At 45.7% G+C, this 18,363-nt stretch overlaps 1 protein-coding gene across 1 annotated transcript in view; it reads right to left on the bottom strand.

Annotated features, from left to right (window-relative positions):
* The window catches only part of COL18A1 (collagen type XVIII alpha 1 chain), a 782,170-nt gene that overhangs the window by 371,003 nt on the left and 392,804 nt on the right, over positions 1-18,363 (bottom strand). The window contains exon 10 of the mRNA XM_030210084.1: positions 2,061-2,123. Within this exon, the coding sequence (XP_030065944.1) occupies positions 2,061-2,123 (63 nt within the window). The remainder of the gene's footprint in view (positions 1-2,060; positions 2,124-18,363) is intronic.

The following is an 18,363-nucleotide window of genomic DNA, read 5'->3' as shown; positions in this document are numbered from 1 at the left end:
AAGATAGTCTGGGAGTGTAGCCACCCCCACCCTGCATCTCTGAGCCTTAAGCTCCATTGAGCCTTATCAACTCTGTGAAAGAAGCATTGTGTGATTATGTGTGTGTGTGCTAAAACAGGGCGATAAGTTTCGTTTTCTTTGCCAGTATCATTTCAGTGTTATGACGTGTGTATGTACTGTAAGAACTACAAAACTACAAATGTTTACTGCGCATGCCAACTGTGATGTATAAGGGGCCTAATGCGCAGGCCCATAGGGGAGGTATAAATGTGAGTGTCAGCTGATTTCTGACACACAGTATCCTGAGACTGAACTCAGTGATGTACATTGCTAGCAATAAAAGCTGTCTTGCCTTTGGAACCAGTTGCCTCTTGTCTCCTGATTTACTAGCTGATAATCCTGTTACAACACTAGAAAAAAGGCCCGTTTCTGAGAGAAATGAAATGGGCGCTAGCAAGGTTTTCCTCGGTGTGTGTATGTTTGAGAGAGTGTGTGTGAGAGAGAGTGAATGTGCGAGTGTATGTGTGTTAGAGAGAGAGAGAGAGTGTGGGTGCGAGTGTGTCTGTGAGAGAGTGTGTGTGTGTGAGTGTGTGAATGTGACACAGTGAGAGACAGAGTGTGCGGTGGAGAGTGTGTGAGAGTGAGAGAGACACTGTGTGTATGTGAGAGAAACCACCCCTCCTCCCTCTGTGTGTTCGCAGGACCCCTCCACCCCTTCTGGTGCCCCTGCTGTCAGGTGTCAGGCCCCCCCCCTTTCCTCTGTATGCATAATAGGAAAAAAAAAATAAAGAAAAAGAAAGCTTTGCATCTCCATGGGAAAAAAGATGTGCTTGAAAAGTGTTGCTAATTGTACCTGTTTCCCCAGAGAGAGCAAAGCATTGTTGTAGGAGAAGAGGTTCGCAGGACCCCTCCCCCCCTTCTGGTGCTCCTGCTCTCAGGTGTCAACCCCCCCCCCCCCCCCCCCGTATGCATAATAGGTAAAAAAAAAAAAAAAAAAAAAGAAAGCTTTGCATCTCTGTGGGAAAAAAGATGTGCTTGAAAAGTGTTGCTAATTGTACCTGTTTCCCCAGAGAGAGCACAGCTGTTGTAGGAGAAGAGGTTTTTTTTTTTTTTTTGTCCAATACGCAAGCACAGAAGCAGAGGCCTAGAGGGCATTGTTTTTGTTTCACAGGCCAGCATTTCTGTCGCTTCCCTTCCTTCAGTTTTGAAGCCTCAGCTGTGGGCCGGTTGTTGGGTTTGGGAATTGCTATGTTTATGGGAGGGAATGAACGTTTGACAAAGAGAGTGAGAGCCGGGTTTCCTTCTGGAGAGAGGCGGTGTTGCAATGCTTGTTGCCTGGTTTGTAAGGTTTTGTGGACGCACACAGAGCTGCCAAGGAAGAAGACAGAGATCGGTCCCGGGAGGGAGGTAGGGCTATGAGCGGGGATACGATTGGTTGAGTGTGATTGCTCCGCCCTCGACGTCATCGCGTTTGACGTGGGGGCGGAGCAAACAGGTATGGGCAAATTTGGGTTTCACCACCATGCAGCTCTTGTGGAGGCTTCATAGAACGTTGGAGGTGAGAATTATATATAAAGATTCTGTCTAATCCTTCTCCACTAGGGGGGAGGGTTTCAACTACTGGATAATATCCTAGCTTTGTTTGGAAAATATTGTCTTTTGGATAATTATTACTTGTCTAACATATATTGATGATCAGTTGGACAATTGTGTTGGACTGTGTTATTTGCAGTTGAAGGATCACCAATAAACATATTTCCAACAACAACAAAAAAAACCCCAACCATGTATATTCGTTGAAGTCCTTATACCCACAGTATTTTACAAAAGGCTTAATGTTTAGCAGAGCCTTTTGTAAAATACTGGGGTAATTGTAAACAGACAACCTGTTATAAAACTGACCTCTACAAGACCAACATTTATGTATTCCACAGGTAGGAAAATTAAAAGTACATCCAAGCAAGCTTTTTCAAGTTAATCTTAAAATAATCTAGCAATTAAATCAAGAAAATTAACCAGGAAAAAAAACATCTTACGAGTAACAAAGTTCATATACTCACCTTCTCTCCCTTTGGGCCAACATCACCAGGTGTTCCGGGAAATCCCTGGGGTCCAACATCACCCTGCAAACAAAAGCAGAAAATCATCAATAACGCTGAAATATAACTTCAAAACGATAAAACAAGCTCCTAAAAGAACACAAGGAAGTAATTCTGGTATACAACTCCTCAAACACAGAGCAATTAATATTAAATAAATATAACTGGTAATGATGTATGGCCAAACAGAAGAGACAAAAATGCATGTCTATGGGAAGAGGGCCCAGAATGATAATACAGTGAAAGGAAAATGAGAGAATAGCGTGGCAATCATAAAAGGGAACAGGAAGATAATAAAGACATGTTAACAATACAATGATCTGACAAAATCCATTTCAAATTCCATTAATGAAGGTTGATTTTTGGATCCACTCAAGGCTTAATCTAAAAGCAAAAATAATGTAGAGCTGTGGAAGTGGTGGGTGTGGTTGGGGAGGGACAGAGGCAGGAGCAACAGAAGAGAGATTGGATTAGAGAGCAGAATGATTGCTCTGCTCCAAGCTCACCCCTCTCTACTTCTTCTCTTTCCCTGCAGACTGACTGAAAGGGAGAGACTGAAGCAGAACATCATTGCTATTCTGGTGTCTGCACAGAGATGGTGCACCCAGGCTAGGGTTACCAAATGGCCAGTTTTCAGCTGGCCTAGCCAGTTTTTCAGCCGGCCTAGCCAGTTTTTCAATGGCCAAGCTGGTTGTTGGCAGAGCCTTAAAAAGTACTAGAAGGGGTCACGTGATGCGCCTGAGCTACGAGGCAGCGATCTCTCTGAGCTCCTCGGCCCTCTCTGTTAACAAGAAGCTTTGAGATATCTTCCCGGTTGCTTAGTACTTCCATGTAAGCAGCAAACTAAAGCCCTATTGCCTATGGACAGATTTTTGTTGAAACCAGGGGCGGATATGGCTACTAAGTGTACTAAAAAAGACAATGCTAAAACGCACCTGGGAGCGCAGGTGGAAAGTAAGATAGCGGAAGACGCTGGGGAAAATGTGGCGGTGTCAGAGGAGTTAATTGGAAAGATATCATCGGCAGTAAGTACCGCACTGGGCACCCGGCTAGATGGCATTCAAGCCAGTGTGCAAGGACTTACTCAGGCAGTCACCGATTTTAATCTCAGAGTGTCCGAGTTGGAAGTACGCATCAGGGCTGCGGAGGAACCCTCAACCAACCTAACCTGGCCTCCTTCTCCTCCTTCCCTGAGATCACCGAAGAGGAAACTGCTCGCCTTCTTTCTTCCTCTAAGTGCACCACCTGTTCCTCTGATCCCATTCCCACCAATCTGCTTACCAACATCTCTCCTACAGTTAACCCCTCAATCTGTCACATCCTCAACCTCTCTCTCTCCACTGCTACTGTCCCTGACACCTTCAAGCACGCTATAGTCACACCACTTCTCAAAAAACCATCATTTGACTCCACCTGTCTCTCCAACTACCGCCCCATCTCTCTTCTACCCTTCCTCTCCAAATTACTTGAACGCGCTGTCCACAGCCGCTGCCTTGATTTCCTCTCCTCTCAGGCTGTCCTCGATCCGCTTCAATCCGGCTTTCGCCCACTACACTCGACAGAAACAGCACTCTCTAAAGTCTGCAATGACCTGTTCCTTGCCAAATCCAAAGGTCACTATTCCATCCTCATCCTCCTCGACCTATCTGCCGCCTTTGACACCGTCAATCATAATTTACTTCTTGACACACTGTCCTCATTCGGGTCCCAGGGCTCCGTCCTCTCCTGGTTCTCTTTGTATCTTTCCCAACGCACCTTCAGAGTACTTTCTAATGGCTCTTCTTCCACCCCCGTCCCGCTCTCTGTTGGGGTTCCTCAAGGATCTGTCCTTGGACCGCTTCTTTTCTCGATATACACCTCTTCCCTGGGCTCGCTGATCTCATCACATGGTTTCCAGTACCATCTCTATGCTGATGACACCCAGCTTTACCTCTCCACTCCCGACATCACAGTTGAAACCCAGGCCAAAGTTTCGGCCTGCCTTTCAGACATCGCTGCCTGGATGTCCAACCGGCATCTGAAACTGAACATGGCAAAGACTGAGCTCCTTGTCTTTCTACCCAAACCCTCTTCTCCTCTTCCCCCACTTTCCGTCTCTGTTGACAATGCCCTCATCCTCCCCATCTCTTCAGCCCGCAATCTCGGAGTCATTTTCAACTCCTCCCTCTCCTTCTCTGCCCATATCCAGCAGACAGCTAAGACCTGTCGCTTCTTCCTCTATAATATTAGCAAAATTCGCCCATTCCTCTCTGAACAGACCACCCGAACCCTCGTCCACTCGCTCGTTACCTCTCGTCTTCTATTGCAACCTTCTCCTCACTGGCCTCCCGCTTAGCCACCTATCCCCCCTTCAATCTGTCCAAAATTCCGCCGCACGTCTTATCTACCGCGTGAACCGATACTCTCATATCACCCCTCTCCTCAAGTCGCTTCACTGGCTCCCGATCCGCTACCGTATACAGTTCAAGCTTCTCCTATTGACCTTCAAGTGCACTCAATCTGCAGCCCCCCATTACCTCTCTACCCTCCTCTCCCCGTATGTTCTCACCCGTAACCTCCGCTCTCAGGACAAATCACTCCTATCTGTACCCTTCTCCACCATCGCTAACTCCAGACTCCGCCCCTTCTGCCTCGCATCACCTTATGCCTGGAACAGACTTCCCGAGCCCATACGCCATGCGCCCTCCCTGCCCATTTTCAAGTCCTTACTCAAAGCCCATCTCTTCTCCCTTGCTTTTGGCGCCTAACCACCTTCCCCATTCATGATACCTACACTGACTACATAGTTTGTTACCTTTAGATTGTAAGCTCTCTTGAGCAGGGACTGTCCTTCCCCATGTTTAAACTTGTACAGCGCTGCGTAACCCTGGCAGCGCTATAGAAATGCTAAGTAGTAGTAGTAGTAGTAGGATGGCCTAAACGGCGTGTTGGAAGAGCTGGCAAATCTGAAAAGAGAAATGGTGGGCTGTAATTCCAAGCTGGATGACCTGAAGAAAAAGGTCCTGACGAAATAATGTGAGATTAGTGGGTCTGCCTGAGAAGCTGGGCGAGCGAGATTTGAAAGGAGTCCTGGAAAAATGGTTTACGGAGCTAATGGCGGCTGAGCCGGAGGTGGGAACCATCTTGATAGAGCGCGCACACCACGTGGGCCGGCGGCTGGAGGATGCGAACAGGCCGAGAGTGGCGGTGGTGAGATTCTTAAATTGTGCGTAGAAGAAAAATATCATGAGGAAGTGCCGAGCCACGCAGGATTTAAAGTTCCAAAACGCTAAGATCTTATTGTTCCAAGACTATTCTCTGTCAGTAGCCCAGCTGCGGAAAGGATATTCTGAAGTTTGCAAGGAATTGGTGGAGAAGCAAGTCCGATTCACCCTGCAGTTTCCAGCATGGCTCAGAGTGACCAAAGATGGGAGCATACATGTTTTTGAGAGCAGTGATGAAGCCAAAAAGCAGGTGCAGCAGTGGTTTCCAATTTGACTACTCTGAATGCATTTTGTGCGAGAAGAAGGATACCCTGCATTGAAGTAATGGAGTGATGGGACAGTGTGAACTACATCATTGCTAGTTATTGGTTGATATTTGAATTTTATTGCATTTAGGGTACGGGGTCTGCTTTGGGGTAATGTCAAGAGGTAGAGTGTGAGTTAGGCTTGTGGAGAGTGGGGGGAAGGTATATGTAATGGGAAGGGAGAGGGCTGGGATGTGTCAGGGTAATGACCTCTGAAAGCTGTGGAGGGGCAGTAAGGGGCAGGGGGGCAAAGGGGTGGGGGAAGGAAGGGTGTTGGAAGGGAAGGGGAGAACGGGATGGGGGTGCAGGGGGGGACATAGGGTGGACGGGACATAAGGAAGTGAAGAGTGAATGCTTGAGGGAATGTATGACTATGGTGACGTGGAACAAAGTGGTAGCCCACTGCGGGGGAGGCTAGGCCCCAAGGTGGGGAAAATATGGCAATTGGTTGGAGAGATCATGCCAAGGTTTTTTACTTGGCTATGGGGTTACCTAAGGGGGTAGCATGTACCTCGTGTAATGTGTCAGGTGTTAATTCACCTATAAAACGAGCTAAGATTCTGCAGTATCTTAATGCACATCATGTTGGTATTGCAGGGCTACAAGAGACCAAACTTAATGATATAGAACACCAGAAGTTAAAGTGTTCCTGGGTGACTCAATGCTATTGGGCGTCTGCATCGAAGAGTATAGCTGGTGTAGCCATTTTAATAAGCAAACAAGTCCCCTTTGTGAAACACAAGGTTACAGCTGATGTAGCAGGGAGATATGTGATTGTGGAGGCGACTCTGTATCAGTCATGGCTCACATTGGTTTCTGTGTATGCGCCCAATAGTGCTCAAAGGTCCTTTTTCAAGAAGTTAGTTGCAAAATTGTCAGGGATTACGGGGCCAAAAATGATCTTGGGTGATTTCAACACAGTCCTGGATCCTACTGTGGATACTACAACTAGCCCACAGAGGTCTAGGCCTCGAACATCAGAGGGGTTGGGGGTCCTATTGCAAAGCTTAGATCTGGTGGATACTTGGAGGACGCTGCATCCCTTGGAGAGGGATTTTATACATGTTTCAAGGGCTCATGCCACGAAATCCAGAATAGATTACATTTTTATTTCTAGAGACATTTTTCACCAGGTCCAGAGGGCTGACATTGGGCCCATGGTGATCTCTGATCACACCCCGGTATATATCACTGCTGAGCTAGGAGGTATGAGGGGGAGGTGGAAGTTCCCAGCGCACTTATACACAGATAGGGCCTTTAGAAATTACCTCAGCCTTAAATGGGAGGGATACTTGCAGCATAACAAAGAGCACATTGCAAACCCCACCCTACTATGGGAAGCAGGGAAGGCAGTCATCAGGGGGGACATCAGAGCATTTGTCATAAAAAGAAAGAGGCAACAGGCTAATAAGCTGGTGGAGTTGGAGAGACAGATTAGAATACTTAAGAGACGGATGACTACCCACCCCACAGCAGTGGGTAGACATGCTTTGGAGTGGCTGCAGGGGACTCTTAATAGCCTCTTACAGGAACAGGAAGAATGCCTTTTATTATAGATTTAAACTCTTTAAACATGGGAATAAGCTGGGCAAATTGCTGGCAGATTTAACCAAAAAGTGGTCGGGCATGTCTGTGATATCTGCATTATATGACTCCCAGGGGCGGGTAGAAACAGATCAGAAGAAGTTGGAGCAGATCTTTGTGCAGTTTTACAGCTCCTTGTATGCGACGGAGGGGGGAGGTCAACAGGCTGTAATGGGGGAATTTCTCAGAGGGTGTAACTTGCCACAAGTGTCAGAGGAAGAGAGGGCACTGTTAAACGAGCCCTTTTCAGAGGTCGAGTTACAAAACGCTATTAAAAATCTTAAATTGCATAAATCTCCGGGGCCAGATGGCTATGGCTGGGAGTTTTATAAATTACTGAATGCGCAGGTCCTGGGAATCCTTGGTGATCATTTTGAAGCAGCTGTGAAGAGAGGGATTTTCTCCAGAGGTGCTAATCAAGCACTGATTACAGTTCTTCCTAAGCCTGGGAAGGATCCCATGCAACCGGGATCCTACCGGCCCATTTTGCTTATAAATGTTGATCTTAATCGGTTTGCGAGGGTTTTAGCTGAAAGACTAGCGCGGGTGATCCCGAAATTGGTCGAAGGCGACCAAGTGGGGTTTGTGAAAGGGAGGCATGCCGGAGTAAATGTGCGCAAACTAATAGTAGGCCTCGAGAGGTGTGTGCAGTTGAATATCCCAGCATTTGCTATTAGCTTTGATTCTGAAAAAGCCTTCGACAGAGTGGAATGGTCTTTTCTGTTTACTTTGCTAGGCTTTTATGGAATTGAGGGTTTCTTTTTGCAGGCCATACGTACATTATATGTCAACCCTACGGCTGCCATTCTGATCAATGGGGCTCAATCAGAGTTTTTCCCGCTGGGGAGAGGTACCCGGCAGGGGTGCCCCCTATCACCCTTGCTGTATATACTATTTCTGGAACCACTGTTGATGAGGTTGAGGGCTGCTGAGCATATACCAGGGATAACATTAGCACAGGGTTGCACTCCATTAAAGTGTATGGCTTTTGCTAACGATATTATGCTGGTGGTGACAGAGCCCAGCAAGGCGTGGAAGCAGGTATTGCACTTGTTTGGGGAGTTTGGGTCACTGTCTGGGTTTAAACTTAATGTGTCCAAGTCAGAAGCGTTACCAGTTAATGTGCGGTTAGAGGAGTTGGGGATGGATTTTCCACTAAAGGCAGCAGAGGGATCCTTGAAGTACCTTGGTGCACATGTTGCTGCAGACACTAGTAAACTATATGAGTTAAACGTGGGTCCACTGTTAAAGAGAACAGAAGATTGTTTACGTATGTGGACGGGGCTGCCCTTAGGGTTGGCAGGAAGAATCTTTTTATACAATATGATTATTGTGCCCAGGTGGTTTTATGTGCTGCAGACCTTGCCCATATGGTTGCGACAGACAGACCTGAGAAAACTATATAAGGTACTGAGCGCTTTTTTGTGGAAGGGTAGGAGAGCTAGGATAACTCTGTCTATTCTTATGAACCCCAGGTCTAAAGGAGGGATGGGGCTCTTGGATTTGAGGCAATATAACTTGAGTTGTGGTATGAGACACATTCGAGATTGGCTCCTTGGTACATCAGGTTTTACGCCATTTGAGGCAGAGGCTAGTTGTATGTATCCCTTGTCGGGACCTTATTTGCTGCATGCCAGGGCAGACAAACTGCAGGAGAAGTATAAGCAAAATGTGGTGTGGAGATATACGAGATCAGTGTGGAAGGCCCTTTGCCGATTGTTTGGGGGTGTGTGTGAGGGGTCCCCTTTTTTGCCACTGATAGGTAATTTAGATTTTTCCCCTGGGGTCGGGTGTGGTAGATTTATGGTCGGGGGAGGGGGGGAGGTGGACATCAGGTGGGTAGGAGATCTGCTAGGTGCGGCAGGAAATATGCTCCCTTTTCAGACCTTGAGTGAGAGATATGGATGGGGAGGCTCAGAGATATTTAAGTTTTTACAAGTGTGACACTATGTATCCTCGCTGCCCAGGGCTCAGCTTGAAGCAGTTTTTGCTCAGAAGGTAATGGAGGGTCTGAGGTTGGAGGATAAAATACACCCTAGGTTATCTACTTATATACGGTTGCTTTGTGAGGTAAAGCCGGAGGTTTCCCTACAAAGTGTGGCGGAGGCTTGGGCGGTTGAATTACAGGGTGATGTAGATGTGGGGGTTCTTCAGGAGTTTCTGGCCAATATTGTGTGGACCTCTATTAATGAGTTGCACAGAGAGCAGGAGTATAAATTTCTATTTAGAATGCACATAGCCCCCAGAAGAGCCTTTCGAGCTGGATTTGCAGATTCTGGAAATTGCCCTAAGTGTGGGTTGGACGCTATACGCTGGGGCATATGTACTGGGCCTGTGAAAGGACGCAGGTGTTTTGGGAAGGGGTTAGGGGCTTTTTATCATATTGTCTAGACAGGCAGGTGCCGAATCACCCAGTGGGTCTGCTGTTCTATGATAAGGCTGAGTTGCGGATAGAGTCTATGGCACAGCATCTGTTTTTGGCAAAGGCACTTATGTTAGCAAAAAAGGTAATACTGGTGCATTGGCGTATGCAACGAGTTCCCCAAATAAGTATGTGGAGAACGTTTTTGTTTGAATTAGCGCTCTTTGAGAGGCAAGAAGTGGACAAGAGGGCGGAAGCACAGTGGAACTGCTTTCAAGACATTTGGGAACCATACTGGCTTTGTCTTCTGCCTAGGGAGCACAGTTTGCTCCTTAATGCGTGAGGCCAATCCGGATAGCTCATAAAATTAAGAGGGATAGTGTCTCTGTAGCTTCACTCAGGCAGAACAGATGATCAGTAGGTTTCGGGTTCGAGGCTATCCCCATAAAGTTTTGAAAAATGCTGCTATGCGAGTATTTAATTATCATCCTGAATGGGAACGGAAGGTGAATAGGGTTAATGAATGTAAACCTTTAACGTGTGTTTTACCTTTCACTAGAGCATCTAATGATATTATAAACATCATTCGTCGATATTGGCCCATGTTAAATATTCATCCTGCATTTAAGGTCACACCCCGGTTTGCTTTTTCTAGGGGTATGAATCTAGGTGAACAATTGGCTAAGAAAAGATGTAACCGTGATAATTCAGTGGGAAATAGTGGCCACCATAGATGCAATCACTGTACATATTGTCAGTATGCTATGGAAGTTACTCAAATTCAAATTCCTCATTCAGAGAAAATACATTACCTTTATGAGAACACAAATTGCAATACTATAAATTGTATATATGGGGTGATTTGCCCTTGTGGTTTGTGGTATATTGGCTTGACTTCTCGGAGGATTAAATTGCGTATTTCACAGCATTTAAGTAATATACGTACAGCTCGTTTGGAAGCTCCTATTGTAGCCCACTGGTTGGAAATGCAGCACAATTTAGAGGAGTTTCGGTTTGTTGTCCTTGATTGTGTTAAGTTAGAGAGGGGTGGTAACATGCCTCAGGCACTACTTAGGAAGGAGCAACGTTATATATTTCAATGGAACACGGTAGCTCCAGCTGGACTCAATAAAGAGATTGAGTGGTTAAACCTCTAGAATATTTAACCTCTGTGTTAGCTGGTAACCATCTATGCGTTTGGGAGAGCAGTTCTAGCTCACCACCGCATCGCTGGTATTTGACTACCCCACCACCTGGATGAGCCAAGTAAGTGTATCTATGATAGCATGTTAATGTTTAATTTTGAGAGTTTTTAACAATGATATATATTAAGTAGAATTATAGTTAACCCACTGTTATTGTGTTTAGAATTTAAGACCCCTGATGACGCTTTTATAGCGAAACATGAGCATGTTGGGTCCTGGTCGTATGGTGGAATACTATAAGAACAGGAGAGATTGAAACTCTAATACAAATGTAACAACATTTTCAAAAAATATATATATCTGGAACACATGATACTGCCAATAATGAAAATGGACAGTTTTGGATGTTGCTGACTGACATCATCAATGGTTGTTCAAGATTTATCACTAACGTTACAACGGTTTGTTGAAAAAAAAGGACAGAACTACTTTACAAGTTGGTGATTCAATGAGTCTGATTTGAAGCAAGGCTGAATCTTGTGGGAGACTCTGGAGCAGTGGGTTGACACATGACTAAAGAGCTATGATCACACATTGATGTAAAAGATTGCCAGATATATGCTATTTGAATGTGTATTGAAAGAGTATTGTGGAGAATTGTTTGGTTTTAAATGTATTGGTGTATGGATTGGTTAATAACTATGGGTTAAGGGAATGGATTTTATTTTAGGAAAATTGTATTGATCTATTAATAAAGAAACATATTTTAAAATGTTAAACAGTTACTAGTGAGTAATTTGTAGCTTCATTCAGAGATACGCATATTAAGTATACTAAATATTACTATCAAGAGTGACGTGGCCGTGCAGTAATAATGTGGTACAAAAGAAGAAGTCGTCACCATAGGATGGTCTTGTTGTGGGTGAAGGAAAGGTCAAGGAAAAAGAATAGTGGAGTGTGGGTGGTTTGAATGGTCCCACCAAGGGAGGGAGGGAGGTGTTGGGGGGGGGGGGGGATTAGAAAATTGATGCTGGAGTTTGCTAGAAGGCAGTTGGATCTCATATGCTGATGTGTGTATCCATTTTATGTAAAGGATGTCTTATATGCCATGTAATATGGTAGTTACACATTGGTTTCCTTGTGCTGAATGTTGAAGCACTATCACTTCTGTAAAGATGTTATTTTATTTATTTATTTTATTTATTGCATTTGTACCCCACATTATCCCACCTTTTTGCAGGCTCAATGTGGTTTAGAGTGAGATTATGTTAAAATCAATACATGTTTTAAATACAATTGGTCATAGGCTAATGTAAAAGGTTATGATAAAATCAATACATGATTTAAATACAGTTGATCCTAAGCTGATGTAAAAGAGGTAATAGATGGGCGGATGTTGGGTAGGTTGTGTGCGGGTATTTTAGGTTTGTTCGGATGTTTTGGGGAATGAATTGTGTGCAAAGTGTTTTAGGTGAATTGTATCATTGAGGGTGACTTTTGTAGGCTCTGTTAGAGGTGTGTTTTCAGAGCTTTGCGGAAGCTGGTTAGATTGTTCATGGTTTTCAGGGTTTTGGGTAGCGCATTCCAGAGCTGTGTGATTTTGTATGCAAAGGTCGTAGCATAAGCCTGTTTGTATTTCACTCCTTTGCAGCTGGGGAAATTCAGATTAAGGAATTTGCGGGCTGATCTTTTGGCGTTTCTGGGCGGTAGGTCCAATAGGTTTAGCATGTAGAGTGGGGCATCTGCGTGAATGATTTTGTGCACGGTTGTGCAGATCTTGAACTCAATTCGTTCCTTGAGCGGAAGCCAATGTAGTTTCTCTCTTAGGGGCTTCGCGCTTTCATATTTAGGTTTTCCAAAGATGAGTCTGGCTGCCGTGTTTTGGGTTGTCTGGAGTTTTTTAATGGTCTTTTCTTTACATCCTGCATACAGGGCATTGCAGTAGTCCAGGTGGCTTATAACTAGTGACTGGGAAAAAAGGTTTAATTCTTTTGAGTTTCCACATCGATTGAAACATTTTTTTCGTTGTGTTCTTTTGGATGAGAACTCCAATAAAGATCAATTTAAAAAATTTAAAAAAAAGTACTAGAAAATCCATTTTTTGGTCACTGACTTCAACTGCCCGGTCCACAGCTCAATTCCAGCCTGCCGGCATCAGTCACAGTCAGGCCTCTCCTCCTCCATGTGGGTCCAGCATCTCTCCTTCTCCCTTCTTCCCTCCCGGTAGTCCTCTAAACTTGCCTTCACTTTGGTTGCTGGGCTGCGAATATTAATTAAGACAGGCTGCCTCCAGCCAGCCATGGAGCCTTCTCTCTCTGCTAAATCATGCCTGTTCTGATACTTCCTGTTTCTGTGTAGGCAGGACGCAGCAGAGGGAAAGCCCCATGGTTGGCTGGGGGCAGCCTGTCTTAATTGCTGCCAGCTACAGACAGGGCACATCAAAGGCAATTAAGGGCCACAGCAGGTCAGCAGGGGGAGGGGAGTAAATGAGAATAAAATTTAAATTAATTTTTATACAAGCAGGGCTACTCCAGTGCAGGATGTGCTGGTCCTGCTGGGTGTTGAGGGCTAGAGGCACCAAGAGAAAAGGAAAGGAAGAGACACTGCTGGTGTGGAGTTTGGAACTGTGGGCGGGGAGGAAAGTTGAGGAGGAAGGAAGAAGGAAGGAAAGAGAGAGGGGAAAGAATGGGATGGGGCAGAAAGGGGCAATGCTGGACATAGGGGGGGGGGGGATAAAGAGACAGAAAGGACAGGCGCTGAACATGGAGGGGAGTACAGGGACACAGAGTGGGCAGATGCTTTACATACAGGGGAAAATAGAGACATGGGAACACAGGCAGATCTGCCAAGTCTCCCGCTTTCAGCGGCAGGTCATTTCCCGCCAAGAAATCGGGATCTCCCGCTGAGTGGCCTCCTGTCCAGTGACAGCAGGAAGCACCTTCATAAAGCACCATCTCCTACTACCGCTGATGCCATGCCCCACGGCAGCAGATGACATTTTATGAAGGCGTTTCCTGCTGCCACTGAACGGGGAGACCATTCCTGTAGCTGCTGGCCGTGAATCAGCTGTGCTGGGGCGGAGAAGTGAGTGGAGTTGGGTGGAGCAAGGTGGAGCTGAGGTAGGCTGGGGGCATACCCAAAATCTCCCGATGAGTGGATTGGCCCCCTTGGCAGCTCTGCACAGGTGAGCTGCTGTAGAGGACCGACAGAGATGCAGAATAAAGAGGGACAGTGGACATGGAGAAAAAAAATGATAAATGGACAGAGGATCCCACAAAGACAGGGAAAAAATACACAAAAGCAGAAAAAAAAGTAATTGGCACCAAAGTGAATGAAAAATAAAATGCTCAGACAACAAAGATACAAAAGTATTTTATATTGATTGTATTAATGGGAATATTTCAGCTTCTAGAAATGCACATCTCTGATATCTTGTACTTCAGTTTCTATTTTTCCAGTATCGTTATATATGCAGAGTCTGACTTCTTGAGGTTTCCAGTTCAGTTTTTTTCCATTCATATCTCTATTACTGATCTGTGATCCCATGTTTCTTGTTTATTAAGGGTCTATCTGTGGTTTGTGTATGTGACCAAGATGTAGTATTGGTGTTTTAGGGCCTGGTGTAATATTTAGTGCTAGTTTTTCACGGGTAAGCTTGTTGCGCAGGCAGATTATGAGTGCCACTGCCAGGTGAAGATGCCGAGAGGATTTTAAGGGGGGGGGGGGCAGGTCTGAAAGGGGGTGCATACAACACACCTACTCTAAATACACCACTAGTGTTTTGTAATGGAGGGATTGTGTGTTGGCCTGAGGTGACACCAGAACTTTAATACAATTTTAGTTTATCATAACATCAAACAGGGTTTTAGAACATTTTGCAGATCTGATATGTAGTAACATAGTAAACGACGTAAGATAAAGGCCTGTATGGCCCATCCAGTCTGCCCAACACAATAAACTCATTTTACATGGTATGTGATACTTTATATGTATACCTGAATTTGATGGTTGTCTCTACAGCAGACTTATGTCTGATCAGGTTTAAATGATAAGACACTGCCTTTTGAGGGATCTTTAAATACAGCTGAATTATAATCCATAAATGTAGTTTAGTGCTGATAAGTGCTTGAAATAATTGAGTTTAAAATATGTTAATATGATACAGAAATCCATTTTTAGCTACACATGAAAACACTGCATGTCAATAAGAGTAGTCCTTCTTCAGATCTCTGTCCCTTTACCACCATGCCATATTTATACTCCAAATGCACCACAAGTAAAACCTTACTCATTGGCCTTCAATCTCACTCGCTTGGATGGGCAACCCTTGGAATATCTTGAGGTGGAGTAACACAAATTAGGAAGGCCAAGGCCCAGCCTCTCCCCCCTTGATTACCACCCCTGGTTACAACCAGGAAAACTGAAAAAGTAATTTTTATCCGCACTACCTTTGGTACAAACCAGAAAGGCCAAGGGTAGGCCACCCCAAGTGTGATAAAAGCCAAGGCCAAAGAGTGATATTTATAGGTGATGCGTCCGAGGTATAAATGTAGAAAAATGTACATGCCCAAAAAGCTTCACAAATGTAAGAAACTGAAAGTTACATTTAGCTTTCTTTGGTGCCACTGAAAGAACATAGAATGGAGGCAATAATTTGGCCAGCTAATTAATTCTTCAGCCTGAAAAGTTCCTTCCACTTAGAAAGCATATAACTATATTTACGGAAGTGCACTTGAAGTCAAATGTTCAAATGGAAATGCTATTAATGATAGTGGCCCCATCAAATAAAGACATGTTTGCTGCTCAGCTCTGTTCATCATCATGTAAAGTTCCAGCAGTAACAGCTCTGATCCTCACTCTGAAGCACCCCCCCACCTCTTTCTCCATTTGTAGCCCTTCTCGGCACATATGCCCTCTCCTAAGGACACTCACTGACTCAGGGCCTAATGCACAAAACTTACCGGGCCAGCAACATGCTTTTTTGACCAGTTTCAGATGGTTTAGTGAGCACATTATTCAGCGGGAGATGCACAAAGGGGTTCTGTGGGCTGTTTTCCATTCACAGCAGCAAACAACAGAAATGGTATGCTAATGCATTTAAATGAGCTAATCAGTATTCAAACGTGCATTCCAAGGGATGAATTCGACTGATGCAGAAAAAGGAAAGCCTATCTTGTCAGAAGGAATTTTAACAGGTGGTCAGGAGCTGTCAGTAGTGGCTTTGGATCTTGCCTCTGGACTCTTGAATTGTCTCTGAAGTGTTCCTGGAGCTGTCAGCCACCCTCTCTCTTTTGCAGGCTCCTGTGAGGGAATCCTGTCCAGGACCGCTGCTGTGCCCAGGTCCGGCGCAACTCAGCAAGCATGGCAGAGAGGTGCCGACCTCTGGAGGGTGCCACAAGCCATGCTTACCGCCGCCAGGCAGCTCACAGTTCCAGCCCCAAATGCAGGCAGCTCTCGGTCCTCACCTGCCCGCCCTCTGCTTCCCGACAGCCCTCCTTTCCTTCCAGCTATCCTGCATTTAAATCTTTTATTTTACCTCAAGTTGCTGCGATAGCGGCGGCAGTGAAAACAGCAGGTTCGCCCCCAGCTTTCCATTCCCTCTCTGTCCTGCCTTGTGGAAACAGGAAATTACATCAGAAGAAGGCGGAACACTGAGAGGGAAGGGAAGGCTGGAGGCGAGCCTGCTGATTTCACTGCCGCTGCGACTTGAAGTAAAGAATAAAAGATTTAAACGCAGGGTGGCAGGAACGAAAAGGGGGATGTTGTGGGAGAAGAGGGTGGGCAGGTGGGGCTGGGGTTGGAACTGGAATTCGGGAGCTGAAAAGGGGAGCAGGTGGGGGCTGGGGCGATTGTCACTGGACATGGATGGGAGGGGAGGGCAGAGGAGAATCGCTGGACATGTATGGAAGGGGAGGGGAGAGAAAAGAAATCGCTGGACATGAATGGAGAGGGGAGGGCAGAGGAGAAATCGCTGGTCATGGATGGTGAGGGGAGGGCAGAGGAGAATCGCTGGACATATATGGAAGGGGAGGGCAGGGGAGAGAGGAGAAATCGCTGGACATGGATAGTGAGGGGAGGGCAGAGGAGAAATCACTGGACATAGATGGTGAGGGGAGGGCAGAGGAGAAATCACTGGACATGGATGGTGAGGGGAGGGCAGGGGAGAGAGGAGAATCGCTGGACATTGATGGGAGGGGAGGGCAGAGGAGAATCTTTGGGCATGGATGTGAGGAGAAGGCAGGGGAGAGGAGAGCTGCTGAACATGAATGGATGGATGGATGGAGGGGAGGGCAGGGGAAACGCTGGACATGGATGGAGGGGAGGGAAGACAGGATGAAATGCACATGGATTTAGAGGAGAGAGGAGAAATTCTGGACACGGATAGAGGGGAAGGTAGACAGACTGGAGAGGCACATGGATGGAGGGGAGAGAGTTGAAATGCTGGACATGGATGGAAGGGAGGGAAGAGAGAGGAAGGGAGATGAACATGGATGGAGAGGAGAAATGCTGGACATGGATGGAGGGCAGGGAAGACAGAGGAGAAGCACATGGATTTAGGGGGGGAGAGAGAGAGAAGAGAAATTCTGGACATGGATGGAGGGGAAGGAAGAGAGTTGAAATGTTGGACATGGATGGAGAGGAGGGAAGAGACAGGAAGTGAGATGAACATGGATGGAGGGGAGGAGAGAGAAGAGAAACGCTGGACATGGATGGAGGAGAGGGAAAAGAGAGGAAGGAGATACATATGGATGGAGATGAGGGAAAGGGAAAAGAGGAGAAAAACTGCACATGGATGGAGAAAATAGGCAAAAGCTGGATTCACTCTATACCTCCTCCAGTCAAGTTTGTGGAGGACCCAGCTTTTACCTAAGGATATAGGGCAAGAAACGAAGAAGAAAGGAGGAAAGTAAAGAAATAAATGGAAAAGAAGCCCTGGAAACGGAGCTAAGGGAACAGATAGAGAGCAGTAGAATCAGAGACTGGGACCAACATGATCAGAAAAACAATGTCACCAGACAACAAAAAAAGAAAAAATCATTTTATTTTCATTTTATATTGTTTGGAATATGTTCAATTTGAGAATTTACATCTGCTGTCTTACTTTGCAATGTATAGCAATGTGTTTCTTTCTGTTTTTCTGGTATTGTGCTGCATGCAGAGTCTGCATGCTAATTTGGTTTTTGTCATTTTGGGTATACTGGAACTGTAACAGCTTACAGACATTATTTATAATGACAAAAAAAACTAGTTATTTTTCTTCTCCTGTACTGGTGTAACATTTTCAATGATTACTGGTTATATGCGCCAAGGCTGGTAAAAGGGGTGTGACTACTGTAGGGACAGAGCCATAGAGAGGCATAATCGAACGGGGCACCCAAGTTGTCATGAGGGCGGCCTCGCAGGAGGGCCTCGTAAAGGGGCGAGGCAACCCGTATTATCGAAACAAGATGGGCGTTCATCTTTCGTTTCGATAATACGGTAGGGGACACCCAAATCATAAAATTTAGGTCGACCTTAGAGATGGTCGTCCTTAGGTCGTTTTTGAGATGAGCGTCCTCGGTTTTCGGTGATAATGGAAACCGATGATGCCCATCTCAAAAATGACCAAATCCAAGGTATTTGGTCGTGGGAGGAGCTAGCATTCATACTGCACTGGTCCTCCTC

Source organism: Microcaecilia unicolor, chromosome 7, assembly GCF_901765095.1.
Source record: "Microcaecilia unicolor chromosome 7, aMicUni1.1, whole genome shotgun sequence".
NCBI classification, from domain to species: Eukaryota; Metazoa; Chordata; class Amphibia; order Gymnophiona; family Siphonopidae; genus Microcaecilia; species Microcaecilia unicolor.
Note: the sequence above shows the minus strand (reverse complement) of the source record. Positions and strands in the feature narration are given on the sequence as shown.